Source organism: Capra hircus, chromosome 13 (assembly GCF_001704415.2).
Source record: "Capra hircus breed San Clemente chromosome 13, ASM170441v1, whole genome shotgun sequence".
NCBI lineage: Eukaryota > Metazoa > Chordata > Mammalia > Artiodactyla > Bovidae > Capra > Capra hircus.
In genome coordinates this window covers 74,754,937-74,769,413 of record NC_030820.1, presented here as the reverse complement: position 1 = coordinate 74,769,413, position 14,477 = coordinate 74,754,937, and the positions used below count along the sequence as shown (strand labels likewise).

Here is a 14,477-nt window from a genome sequence, read left to right as displayed (position 1 = left end):
ACATAGGGGTGCACGTCAGTGCCCGGTCACCTGGAGAGGAGACAGAAGCCAAGGACAGTGGTGGGCGGAATGCCAGCTTTTAGCAAGGCTCGCCTCCAAGCTGAGCCTCTTCCTCGGCCTGCTTCCTACTGCCCTTCTCCCTCCACTGGCTGCCTCGGATGATTGCACCGCGCAGTTCAGGGGCTGCAGAGAGAGGGATCTGCTCAATGTTCTTAGCCGATGTAGGGTCTCCAGGCACGGAGACCCCAGCAGGACAAAGGGAGAGAAAACAAGAGTGAGCGGCAGGAAGAGCTGACAGCAGAGAGGCAGCAGGGACCTGGGGAGATAGACATTCATTCCTTCCTTGGTTCATTCACCTTACAAGTGTTTGCTGAGCACATTCCGTGTTCCAGGCTCCGTGTACCGGGTAGGGGAGACACAGGCCTTCCTCCAAGGAGACAGGAAATGCAAAGCAAGGGGGATGTTTAATGATCAAAGCAGGTTGTTTTCAAGTTGTGTGATGCTGGGTGAGCCAACTGCTCTGGGCCTCATTTTCCTCTTCTATAAAATGGGAATAATAATAAGAACAACCCTAAAAGGGTTGCTTTTGGGGTAAATGACATTGCTCTGTGACAATTGCATGTCACAATGCCTGCCACCTAGAAACCACTGAACGAAAGGGGACATTTTCAGCTCCTTGAGGGTCAGCCTAGGGCGTGTAAAGATGGAAGGGTCTTGGGTATCAACCGTCCTGGGTTTGTGCTCCCCCTCCATCTCTCCCAGGTGTTCCATATTGGGTGAAAGACTTTCTGATTCTCAGTTTCCCCATCTGTATAATGGGCCTCGAGTAGAACCCTGCCTCACTCTGGGCTCCCTTGCAGGTGCGGACGGGACTCCTGATGAACCTGATGGGCGTCCTGCTGCTCAGCTTGGCCATGAATACTTGGGCACAGACCATCTTCCAGCTGGGCACCTTCCCAGACTGGGCCGACCTCCACTTAGCCAACGTCACAGCACTGCCATCCAGCTTGGCTAACGGCACATATCGGACCCTCTGAGCCCCCCTCAGGAACTGTCTTCGGGCTGGGCCCTCCCAGGGGTTTTGCCATCCTCTGCTGCTGGGACCCCACAGGCTGATCAAGCAATTCTTCTCTGTGATCCAGTGCACAGCAAGCAAGGGTGACTTCCAGTGGTCTACTTGGGTCCACAGTCTTGTTATCTAGGATACCTACTCGTCTCCCACACAGTTCAGGGAGCCACTTCCTCCCAGTTCTGCTGCCTGAGAAACAAGCTCCTTTATCTCTGAGTTGATCTGTGGTTAGGATGCAAGAAAGCCCAGTTTCAGCAATAGTAAGCCAATCCGGAATGGCATTTGTCTTGAACAGCAGGGGCAGGAGATACCACTAGCATCCCTCACTGACGACGCAAGGTTCATCTGGAGAGAGCATCCTGCCTTTAGGGGTCACCTTCCTTCCAGAGGCCGGGGCTGCCGTGTCCCCGTCCAGCTGTTCCAGCTGTTCCCAGCTGGTGTGTGCTCTGCTTGGTGGGGGCCCTTTTTGTTTGAATATCGGCCTTGCTGATACCTAGAAGCCAGGTTTATTTTCAGTCCCTGGAGACAGGGGAGAGACCGATGACATCCTGAGGACATGGAGACTGAGCAGAGCCTCTTTGCTGTTTCTCTGGGCTCCCGAGCACACAAGGGGGAATTCTAGACCTTTCTACCCAAGCTTTTTCAGATTTTCCTGATTAGTCTGAATCAGTGTGGCCGCAGTTCCAGGGTCAGGCCAAGTGTGGGCCGTTCCCCCATAACAGGTGGCCCATGGCTCCTCCAGCCAGGCACCTCCCACACGGGCCGCCTTCTTATTCCCAGAGCCGCTTTTTGCCTCCCCCCCCATCCCAGGTGGTAAGCGTGTGTGATTAGCAAGGGCCACGTTTTCCAGGGGAGAGAGAAAAGTCAAAGAGAAATCAAGGCCTTGTAAAAGTCCAGTGTTGTAGGCAGGGAAACCCCGTAATCCTCTTCTACAGACAAGGATAACGTCCCTTGAGCTGGGGGTTGGTGGGGCCCGTCCTGAAGGATGTGCTCCTTCCATGTTTCAAGCGGGAACATCTCGGCACCCCCCCCACCCCCGGGAACAGTGCAATTTGGACGCAACAGGCACTCAGGAAATCTCTCTGCAATCAGCAGCCAGACGTCAGCTCAGCTGAGGGCCCAGAAAACTCACGGCCTGCCTTCCTACGCCTCCTCCAGGGGATGCGGTTCCCAGAGCAGCTCTGCTGGGGAGCCGTACCCTGGGGACTATACTTGTTCTTGGAACAGTACATGTGAGTCATGGACCTTTCCCTGGAAGTGGCATGGAGGAGGAAGAAGAGGCTCCCGTCCTTCCTGTACGGGGTTCCTTCAGGATTTAGTCACAGTTACAGCCCACTGGGACTGGGGGGTGCCCTCCCATAGGAAGGGGTAGGGGAGAAGTTCATTCACAGAGAAACCCAAGGGGCTTATCACCAGATGAACAGTGATTTCAAATACTTCTGATTTAAAATGCTGTAAAATAAAGAATGTTAATCAACCCTGGGCCTGGAAATCATCTGCCTTGGTAGCCATTTTATGGCTGCAGAGCCCCACATTCTGGAACTTGGGGTGTCACAGAATTGACCTCATGTCCTTACTGCTCTCCCTTCTCCACTCCACTCCAGCCACACACTCCAGCTCTCCTGCCTCAGGGCCTTTGCACATGCTCTTCCCGTTGCCTAGAACACTTTGCTCCCAAATATATGCCTGTTTCCTCACTTTATTCAGGTCTCTGCTCAAATGTCACTTCCCCAGAGAGGCTTCCTTCACCATCGGGTCTAAATATTACCCCATTACTTTTTAACCCCTTGCCTTGCTATAGTTTTCTTAGTATTTAGTCAGGATGCTGTATTATTTTCTTTTTTATTAATTTTCTCACCCTCTAGAATATAAACCTATGAGAATGCAAACTTTTCTTTTGTTCGGTGCTGTACGTCCAATACTTAGAACAGTTTCTGGCACATGGTAGGTGCTCAGTAAATATTTGATAAATAAATCTATGCTAGAAATTATGACAAAACAATCTTACTCTTTGACCCAGGGTTTTTTTTTTTTTTGGCTTATTTCTTTATTCATTTATTCTTCCTTTTATTCATCCAACAGTATTTATTTAGAACCTATTTTATGCTAGTTCACTGTCCCTAGCCACATAGAACGTATCCCTGGAGGCAGGCAGTAGACAGGTAAACAAATAAGGTGACTCTGGGTCATAACATAGGCTAAGAAGAAAATGAACTGGCCAGTGTGACAAACCTACTCTGAGGCTATGTTAGCTGGGGTGGTCAGGGAGGACTTCTCGGAGGAAGCAGCACTGGACCAAGGCCAGGAGGAGTCAGCCATGTGCTCACCTTACCGTGGGAGGAAGGGGGATGGCAGAGGTGGTACAGAGTCATTAGAAATATACCAGTAACTCATCTGTAACTCACAAGAAATACCCAGAACTCAAAAGAGACAAAAACTTAGCAGGGCTTACCAGTGGTTACATAACAAATCAGCCCAAAGTTCAGGGCCTAAAAATGCAACACATCTCTGCATTTAGTCAGAGTTCAGCAGTATGGTTTTCTCTCTGCTGTACATGGTGTGGGTGGGGCCACTCCTCTGGGGGTTTTGCTGGAGCTGGAATGTCCATGATAGCTTTGGACACCTCAAGGGTCATGTGGCTTCTCAGGAGCTCAGCCTGGACTGCTGTACATGACAGCGGACTTCTCAGAAGGTGAAAGCAGAAGCCACAAGGCCCCTTAAGGCCTGGGCTTGGGAGTCCAAAATGTCAATTTTAATGCATTCTATTGGTCAAATCAGGTCACAGGGTTAGCTTGGTTCAATGGGAGGGAAATAACTTCACTCCTTGATGGAAGGCGTGTCACCCACAAACAGGGGAAAAGATGGCTGGCCACCAACTTTGGAGGCCTTCCGTCATGGCACTCATGAGAAAATTGAGTGAAAGATACAAATATGCCATTCTGAAAAGGGATGTGAAAGTGGACAGCAGGTTTCTAAAGAGATGCTCAAATCGCTTGTGATCAGATGTGTGCGAGTTAAACCAAGACTCAATAATGCACCCATCAGACTAGCAAAAACTAGAGAAGTAGACGGTGAGTGATGGTGAAATGGGAAGACACAGAAACCCTCATGTTCTGTTGGCAAGACAGCAAACTATCATTGTCGTCCTGGCAAGCACCTTGGGAGTAATCAGGGAGAGCCACTATTGGCATTCCCTGTGGCCCATCCAATTCTTGGGCTTATATCGCAGCAGAATTACCGCCTGGATCCCTGAAGAGATAATATGGGAGGATATTCATGCCAGTGTTGTTTGAGGTACCACGGGGATGGAGGCCATCACTGGAGAATGGGGGGTTATTTCACACTGGGGAAACATGGCCACAGGTGGAAGTGATGAGATGCAGAGTGAGAGAGGAGGAAATGGACAGATTTCAGCATCAAATGGAAGAGCAGAGTCATGTGGGCAGAGGAATGGAAACCCTGATGGGAAATGGAGGGGAGGGGAATAAAAATCACTGGGTAGAAGTTCAGTGAACCGCATTGGACACCTGGCTCCACCCACATCATCTGTATGACCTTAAGCAGATCCTTGTCTGTTTGGACTTTGGTTTCCCTCTCTGAGAGATGGGCATCATAGTCAGGGTCTCCAAAAGAGATGATAAACACATAAACTAGCTCATGGGAGGAGATTTTAGTAGAAGGTTTAGTTGCAAGGTGTGAGCAGATGGTCGCTTATGGAAACCACAAGAGAAAACATGGACCCTGGTGGTGACGGGCGATAGGACCAGCCACGGAGAAGCACCTTCCAGCCCTGGGGCTCAAGGACAGATGCTGACCTGGAGCTGGAAACTTTAGTCCAGGGGCGTATCCAGTCCTTGGTGACCCCATAGGGAGGTAGCCACCCTGGATCTCCCTCCTCCCCTTTCTCTCTCAGCTCTCCTGGGGCTCCCCAACCCAGCTGTATTGTTCGTGGTTCTCTGGAACCAACAAGATGCGTATATATGGAAAGAGTTTCAGTTCAAGTCTAAAGGGAGTCAGGGGGTGTCAGTCTTTTGTTCCTTGCAGGCCTTCAACTGATTAGATGAGGCCCACCACATGAGATAGAGCAATCTGCTTTATTCAAACTCCATTGATTTAAATGTAAAATCTCATCTGGAAACACTTTCACAGAAAGACCTGGAATAATATTTGACCAAATATCTGGATACTGTGGCCCAACCAAGTTGACACATAAAATTTACCATCATACCAACAGAAGCCAGGATGCACAGGGATCCTTTGGTGGACCTCATCCAGGTCCTCAAAACTTTTTTATATTGATTACATGTTGAAAGGATAATACTTGGGAGGTAGTAGGTTGGATAAAATATTTTCTTAATTTCAGTTTTGTATGACTATTAAAAATCTTTTAATTATGTATGTGACTCACATCGTTTCTCTTGGCTAGCACGGCTGACTTGATAAGAATCTAGCCACCTCTCTACCTTCTCAAGCCAACGGGATGGATGGTGGCAACATTCTATACCCACAAGCTATAAAACTCAATGACTCTGATAGTCTATGGACTTCTGATTATGATTCTAGATCTGAAGACTTACCACTTCCTCTTTCTGTTCTGTCTTATGGCTCTGAATCCTCTACCCAGAAATTCCCCTCAACAAAGTTCATTCTATTTTTGATGATTCAGACACTCCTTCTGGATGTTGTGGGCCTGAACTCAGACCAGCACTTACATAGGCAGAATTTACTGCCTACATTTGCTGAAAAAAGCCAAAAATATATTCTGCTCCTTCCCTCCCTTTGCTCCCATCCTCCCAGATTTTATGCATCCACTAGAGGCCCTGGAAAGATGACCAACATGCTTCTTAATCAATCAGCTCCTTGATGCCAGTGTGAGAACTAAACAAATGACGGTGTCTTCCCAAGACTCTCCCTTCCAACCACCACAAGGATCTGAAGTTTCCTTTGTGATGAGGCCCAAGCCAGGGCTCTGGTCCAGTGGGCATTGCAGAGGCCTGTACAATCTGATCTGAGAAGCCTGGGGCTCACTCAGGCCAAGCTGTTAGCCCAGGTTGAAAGGAACAGGCCTGGAAAGTTTATATATTGTTACCGGACCCTGTACATACATTATCAGATTGAATTCTCAACCCTAAGAAGTTGGTACTAGTGTTCTCTTCATAGCAGAATATATTAAAGTTCAGAGAGGGACAGTGTCTTTCCCAAGGTCACACAGCACACTAAAAGGCACAGCTGGCATCTCAGTGCAGGTTTACGGCCTCCAGCCCAGAGCCCCTGCAGCAGAGAAACAGCAAGACAGCCCCCTGCACCGGTCTGCTGAGGTTTCCTGCAGAGCTTGTGGTCCAGCGACCCGCACACGGGCCCACAGACCTACCAAGATTGGCCTGCACACGGTCTTGCATTTTTTTTAAAAAGCTAGCTTTTAAATTGGGGGACTTTCCATGAAAATGGGAATGAGTGGCTTCTTTGGAAAAACCAGCCACTCTGGTAATGTTAGGCCTCGTTTTCAAGGGGCTTCAACACTGTTCAGGGAGCAGAGTAGAAACTACGCTTCTCGAAGGGTCTCCACGTGGCAGCTCACCGCTTCCCATTGGGTTCACCCTGCTGCTTGCCTTGCAGGTGCCTGCATTTCCTGCTCTTGATCTACTCTGGGTCCCCAGTCCTTGGCAGACTTGATGGTGGCCTGGCTTCCCAGGCTGTGATCCGGGCAGGGTGTTCAGCCCTCTGAGGGCTGCAGGTGTCTCATCCCAATTGCATGACTATGAGAATGTCACTTCCCTTATCTGAGCCGTGGGACGCCCTCCCTCAGGCCTGAGCAAGGGACCCAGCCGATGTCCTTAGAAGGGAAATGACATGGAGTCTGCAATGTCGCCTAGGTGTGCCCCCTGCACCAGTCTGTCCTGCAGGGTGGGACACTGGGGGCTCAGGAGAGGCCTCCTGGGGCAGATGATCCTGCTGGCAGTGATGGGCACAGAGACCCCAGGTCGGGTGAGGGGCAGGGGAGGGGTGTCTGCTTTCCAAGGAGAGATTGGCTTTCAGGAAAGCCTGGAAGTGTACCTGCAGGGCAGTGACTGCAGTAGAGCCCCCACACAGGGAACTCATGTTGAGTGCCTGCTCTTGCCAGGGCCGGATGCATCCCAAGGTCAGTGTGAATCTTGTGAATTCTTCCCTCCTCACCAGTAGGGCCCAGGGGCTGACCAGGAAATCCTGGAGCAAGACTACTGACTATAAACTGTGGCTCTAGCTATTACTAGCTAAGTGGCTGGATTGAGGGACTTAAGTCTCTGGATCAATTTTCTGAACTGAAGAATGGAAATAACAGCATTGCTGGGAGAAGCAATTCTGTGGGCATGAATAGAAGCTACTTAGGAGTTTGCCTCATCCTTAGCAAGTGCTCAATAAATGCTAACTGTTCTTATAAGCACTCTCTGTTAAGAGGAGGAAACTGAGACAGAGAGGTGAGGTCACTTGCCCAAAGTCACACAGCTGGTTGGGTGGGGGTGGGGGTGGGGGGTGGCGGCGGGACAGAGCTGTGATTCAAAGCCAGGTCCACGTTGGAATAAAGACAGGAAGGGAGCGAGAGAGGGTCCAGAGCCACTGACGATCAGAAAGAATCACAGCAGAGGTCCAGTGGTCTCCTGTGGGTTTCCACCCGCTAAGAGCTAGGGACCAAGCTCCTCTGGGGGCACATAACTGTTCAGTGGGAGGGAAAGGAGAAGCTGAGCTGAGGTCTATCCCCAACACCACCACCAATGAGCTGCATTGCTCCCCTGAGCCTCAGTTTCCTCGTCTGTGAAATGGGACTAATTCTACCTTCCTGCTATCAGGTTTAGTAGTGTTGCTTGTAAAAGACCATTTCCCTCCTCCCATACCTTCCAGCAGCTCCTGCCGGCCAGAAGAGGATGAGGCAGCTTGCCCAACCCCCTGGGAGGTGGACCCAAGCAGGGCGGGACAAGGCCATCAGGAGCACTTGATTAAGGGCAGAAAAGCAGAAGTGACAGGATTTCCCAAGTCCTGGAGGACGCAATTCCCCCAACTTCCCCTCCACCTGCCATCGCTGCCTGAGCCTGCCTGCCCACATCTGCTGCCGTTCAGGAAGCATGAGGCCCCCCAGGGGGACACTTGAACACCTCATCAGGACCAGGTAGGTCTGGGGACTTTGGACACTGGGGGCCACAGGCAAGAACACAGTCAACAAGCCTGATGGGTATGAGCCTAGGTCTCAAGCTCTGCTGTTCCCCGGTAGTGTGACCTCGGGGAAATCTTCACCTCTTCAAGTCTCACTTTCCTAAGCTGTGAAATGGGAGTAATAATAATGTCTGTGAGACCGTTGTGAGAACTAAATGAGAAAATGCGCGCTTACTGCTTGCCATCGTGCTTGGCTCAGAGTAAACACCCAGTGAATGGCAACTGACTCTTTATCCTTTACAACATTCAATGCACACCATGGTACACAATATGACTTAGAACTGGTTTTCCATTCCAATATCATTTAAATTATTAGCTATCATTTTAACAGCTATCATGTTCTGAATATGAATTATACAATAGAAAGCTTAGTTCCAAATTAAAATGCCATCAGGGGCTGGGAAGACCGTAATTCATCATCCCTGTCCTCAAGTGGGTCCTCAATGCTGCCCAGCATGTATATAACTTCCCTAGTTCATTTACTCACTGACTCTCCTGGACAAATATTTTACACCTTCTTGTCCATCTTCAAATTTCCATCATCTCTTCCAGCATTCTCACCATCAATGCTGATCTGGCTTCCTGCTACCCTGAACAAACAGAAACAAACATGTAACAGTCTACAAATATTTACGGAGTACCCACTATACATCAGACACTATTCTGGGTACTTGGCGTATATCAGTGATCAAGAGAGACCAAGTCCCTATACTGGTGAAATTGATGCTCTCATGATAGATCATGGCTGACGTGGTACTTGCTGTGTGCCAGACACAAAACGACCCTGTGAGGTACCACTTCTGTTGTACCATTTTACAGATGAGAAAACTGAGGCTGGTAGAAAGAAACTTGCCCAAGGTCACACAGATGGTGAGTGGTGAAGTGGGGATTTGAACCCAACCAGTCTGGAGGTCACACACTTAACTATTGCTCTGTTCTGTGTGGATCGGATGATGCTGATACATATGCACTACACCTTGCCTGTCCATTCATCATCACCTGTACCCATTTCCTCTGCCATCCTACCTACTACTGAGGATGAAAGTCCCCTGCTCCTTTCTAAGACCAGCCCTAGCTTCCATGCCCTGCCACCCACTGAAGGATATTACTCCAGGGATCCTCCCCTTCATCACTGTCTCCACTCTTGATTGGATCCTCCATCTACCAACATGCTAGACTTTCTCTAACTTAAATGAACTTGGTCCCATTTCCCACATCAGCTACTATACAATTTCTCAGCACCATTACTGCACAAATGACCTGGAACTGCTGTCTGCACTTATGTCTCACGTTCTTCTCTGTCCAGTCTCCCATGAGTCCACTCTAGCTAGGTTTTGGCCCAACATGCCTCCAAGCTGCCCTTGTCCACGTCACCAGTGACCTCCAGGTGGCTAAATCCAATGGTCATTGCTCAGCCCTCATCTTTCTTGACCCACCAGCAGCACTTGGCACATTGGATCACTCCCTTCTTCTTGAAACACTTCACTGACCTGGCTTCCCAAGCCCCACTTGGCCTGGTTCTCAGTCTCCTTCACTCTCAATCCCCTCCTCACCTCCCAGCCCATGAACTCTGGAGTGCCACGACGGTCTGTCCTCAGAGCTCTCTCCTTCCTGGCTACACGCGGTCTTAAAGAATTTCATCTTCCCCATCTTTAAAGACCATCTATCAGTCCATGACTCCCAACTTTCTATCTCCTGCCTGATCTCTCTGAATTCCAGACTGTGTTTTTAATCACACACTGCAGTTCTGCCAAATGGCTGAACCTGCGTCTCAGTTTCCCCTCTGCCCCCTCCACTCAAGCCTGTTTCAACCACAGGTTTCCCATCTCAGGAAACATCACCTCAGGGCTTTCAGCTGGTCAGGCACAAAACCTCCCTGTCATGCTGACTCCTCCGTTCTCTCTCTCCCACCCACAGCCAATCAGTCTGCCAGTCGTGTTGGTTTTTCCAACAAAACATATCCAGAACTCAGCTCTCCTTACTATTCCTCTGCTGTCACGCTTCAAAGGAAGCTCTATGAGGTCACAAATTCTCCTCTGTTTTATTCACTCCTGCTTCTCCAATGACTAGCACAACTGCTTAACAAATGTTTGTCAAATGAATAAATAAGAGTATAATAGAGGAGAAATTTTCCTCAGATCAGCTGGTCCACTCTCTCCATCCTCTAAATTATAGAGGAGACACTGAGGTCTATAAAGAAGGGATGTCCAGGGTCACATAATGAGCTGACCAAAACTATGAAGTCAAGTGAAATAGCACCTCTCCCTGGGACTCCCTTGATGGCTCAGATGGTAAAGAATCTGCCTGCAATGTGGGAGACCTGGGTTCGATCCCTGAGTCAGGAAGATCCCCTGGAGAAGGGAATGGCTCCCCACTTCAGTATTCTTGCCTGGAGAATTCCGTAGACAGAGGAGCCTGGTGGGGCTATATACTCCATGAGGTTGCAAAGAACTGGACACAACTGAGTGACTAACACACCCAGCACCTCTCCCTATTTCTCTCTTGTGCATTTTCTCTTTCGTCTGTGCTTCTCTCTCCATGACTCTTTCAGTCCCCTGTACCAGTTGCCCTCACAAGACATAAACAGCCCAGATACACATCCTCAGTAATCCGGGTTCTTTTCCTCATAACTCAGTGAGAATAGTCCTGGGAAGGCTCTGATTGGCTCAGCTTGGGTCATGTGGATTTGTGATGGGTTACTCTGATTGACCCACCAATTGGGAGGTGTGCCCACCTCTGTAGCTAAGGCGGGGAGCCTGTTAACAGTTGAAGAGTTTTTAGGACAGGACCCCTGGGGAAACAGGCAACCCTCTAACCCTCCTGATAGAGGTTCCCCCGATTTACTTTTGTGCAGGTGGAGATACTGGTACCTGGGGCTCCGCAAGGCCCTTGCCCTGCAGAAGGCCACCTGGATTGCCTACTCAAAGCCCATCCCAGCCAGCTGTAGCCAGCTGCTGACCCAGGTCCTCCTGTGTGGTGCCCTGGCCCTTGCTGCCGCGAGTCTGACCTACTGCTGGCTGGCGTCCTCGCTGCTTTATCCTCTCGGGCCCTCGGCCGTGGTGGCCACTGTCTGCGGCCTCCTGGCCTTCCTGGGGCTGGTCCTGGTCCCCCCCGCCCGCTGCCTGTTTGCGCTCAGTGTGCCTACGCTGGGCACAGAGCAAGGGCGCCGGCTTCTCCTGTCCTGGAGCACCGCCACCCTGACCGTCGCTGTGGTGCCCAATGTCCTGGCCAACCTGCGTGCCGCTGGGCAGGTGCTGAGGTGCGTCACGGAGGGCTCCTTGGAGAGTCTGCTCAACACCACTCACTGGCTGCAGACAGGATCCCAGGCCCTGAGCCCTGACGGCCAGGCGGGCAGCCAAGGCCTGACGCTCCAGGCCCAGGGCGACAGCGCCGCCGCCTTCCGGCTCCACGTGCTCAGGGTCACCCGGCAGGTCCTGGAGGACTTCTCTGGCCTGGAGTCCTCGGCCCGGGTGGTAGCACTGGGGACCCAGAGGGTAGTCACTGGGCTCTTTATGCTGGGCCTCCTGCTGGACTCAGCCTGGTACCTCCACCGCTACCTGACCGACCTGCGATTTGATAACATCTATGCCACCCGGCAGCTGACTCAGCGGCTGGCAGAGGTCGGGGCCACCCACCTGACAGCCTCCCCTCCAGCCTGGCTGCTCTGGGCAGCCCGGCCGAGGCTGTCCCAGGCGGAACTGCTGAGCTGTCTGGTGAGGCTGGGGCTGTTCACCCTGCTCCTGCTGGCCATGGCAGTGACGGTGGCCCTGGACCACGTGGCCTTCCTCCTGGCGCAGGCAGCCGTGGGCTGGGCTCGGGAGCTGCCCACTGTGCCCGTCACGCTCACTGTCAAGTACGATGTAAGTGCTGTGACCAGAAGGTGTAAACAGAGTCATTTCCTTGAGGCAAACGATTGCTGCTGTTGTTTAGTCACTCAGTCGTGTCAGACTGTTTGCAACCCTCTGGACTGTAGCCCACCAGGCTCCTCTGTCCATGGGATTCTCCAGGCAAGAATACTGGAGTGGGTTGCCATTTCCTTCTCCAGGGGATCTTCCTGACCAAGGGATCGAACCTGCATCTCCTGCATTGCAGACAGACTCTTTACAGTCTAAGCCATCAGGGAAGCCTAAGGGAAAGGATAGGGTTTGTTAAACCCTTGACTCATAATGGAGTTTTACTTGCCTGCAAGTCTTTGTCCTTGGATAAGCATGAGATCCAGAGGCTTTGGCAGATGAACGCATTTAATTCTCAGGACAGACTAAGGCAGTGGGTTCTGTTTTCACCCCTAATCACTCTGGATACTGATACCCAGAGACATTTACAATAACCTGCCCCCCAAAGTCACTCTTCACGTGTGACAGCATGTCCCAGCCTCATTTTTCTCATGTGTACAAACTGGATCAATCCTCCTTACCCTACAAGATGACCATGAGCCTTAAAAAGTGGTAGTCTCTAGAAGTATCTAGTAGGCTCCATGCCACATAGGAGATGTTTAATAAATAGTGGCTGTTATTAATAGCTCACATCTATAGATAATAGACTAGAGGTGACCTTACCAATGGTCAAGATCAGGTGTCTACCAACAAGAGCCACAGGCCAATTCTGCCAGCTTGCTGTGTTTGTAAATTGAGTTTTATTGGACTCAAATTAGCCATGTCCATGTATTGTCTATGCCTGTTCTATGAAGCTGAATATTTGCAAGAGGGATTATATGACCTTCCAAGCCTGAAATATTTACTATTTTAATAGTGATATATAAAATACCATCTATTTACTATTGGAAAAATTTACTATCTCATCTAGTTTTGTGATTTTTAATCTTCTTTGGCCACAAATCTTTTTAATGGTGAGATCTCACACAGAAATCCACTGTGTAAAACATGCCAAAGTATCAGACTCTGAGCTAATAATATTAGTAGTTAATATTTGTTGAATACTTATTCTGTATGGGCTTCCCAGGTGGCGCTAGTGGTAAAGAACCCACCTGCCAATGCAGGAAACATAAGAGATGTGAGTTTGATCCCTGGGTCGGGAAGATCCCCTGGAGGAGGGCATGGCAACCCACTCCAGTATTCTTGCCTGGAAAATTCCATGGACAGAGGACCCTGGTGGTCTACAGTCCATGGGGTCACACAAGAATCAGACATGACTGAGCATACACATACGTAGTAATAGAAGCAGGACATTGGGACCCACTCTGGCTGGAACTGATCCCTCGGTGGGTTGCATGTAACTCTCAGTGTGACCTTAGGTTCCCATCTTTTAAATGAGGCTCTTGATAGAATCACCCTCATACAACTGTGTTTATTTGATGGATTAGAATGTCTGAAGTATGCACTAAAGGCTCAGAGGAGAGAAAAATGCCCATAGGCATGAATTGGCTTTCTCTAAAGCATTCTCTGCAAAGAGAATAATAATACTAATAAAATAGCATTTGTCTGGTGCTTTTCATTCGGCAAAAAGCCTGTTTCTGATTCCTGATCTCATTCGGCCCTCCTCAAGCCCAGGAAGTAGGGGTTACTTCTGCGCCCAGTTTGCAGACACGCAGGCAGGGAAAGTTGGACCCGTCCAGCCCCAGAAGCATCTGTTTGTCGGGGAGGGAATGGCCGGGGTGTCTGCTGACTTGATCTTTCCCTCCTTTCTGAAGGCTAAGTACACCGTCCTGGGCTTCATCCCCTTCCTCTTCAACCAGCCGCCTCCAGAGAACCCTTACCTCTCTGCCCACAACTCCTTCCAGTGGGAGCTGCGCTTCACTGCCCCCGGCTGCCCGCTGCTGCCCGCCCAGCGCCCGCACACGGCCGCGCTCCTGGCTGCAGGTGCCCTGCAGCTCGTGGCTTGCTCCACGGTCCTCCTGGAGACCTATGCCCGCCGCTTGCGGCACAGCATCGCTGCCTCCTTCTTCAGGACCCAGGAGGCCAGGAGGGTCCGCCACCTTCATGCCCGCCTCCAGCGAAGATATGACAGGCACCGAGCCCAGCCAGCACAGCCGCAAGACGCTTCCTCCTGCTCCTGACCCCCAGGCCGGCAGCAAGCGCCCAGCACAGGTAGACAGACCTGCGGGATGCCTAGAAGGACACGGAGCAGTGAGACTGAGGGGAAAGAGCTTTGGCGTCGCCCAGACCTGAGTTGTAACCTTGGTCCCTCTGCTGCCTCCCTGTGTAACCTTGGGTAGATTGCTTCCCGTCTCTGAGCTTTGGTTTCTGTATCTGAATAAGGACTGCAT

The 14,477-nt window shown here is 50.6% G+C and overlaps 2 protein-coding genes across 2 annotated transcripts in view; both read left to right on the top strand.

The window, feature by feature from the left end:
- Positions 1-2,547, top strand: part of SLC13A3 (solute carrier family 13 member 3) — an 87,119-nt gene extending 84,572 nt beyond the window's left edge. The window contains exon 13 of the mRNA XM_018057964.1: positions 861-2,547. Coding sequence (XP_017913453.1) covers positions 861-1,037 — 177 coding nt within the window. The 3' untranslated portion in view covers positions 1,038-2,547. The remainder of the gene's footprint in view (positions 1-860) is intronic.
- Positions 8,104-14,307, top strand: OCSTAMP (osteoclast stimulatory transmembrane protein). Its single transcript, XM_005709696.2, has 3 exons — positions 8,104-8,210; positions 11,109-12,114; positions 13,902-14,307. The coding sequence occupies exons 1-3, from the start codon at positions 8,167-8,169 to the stop codon at positions 14,265-14,267; spliced, it is 1,416 nt and encodes a 471-aa protein (XP_005709753.2). The 5' UTR covers positions 8,104-8,166; the 3' UTR covers positions 14,268-14,307.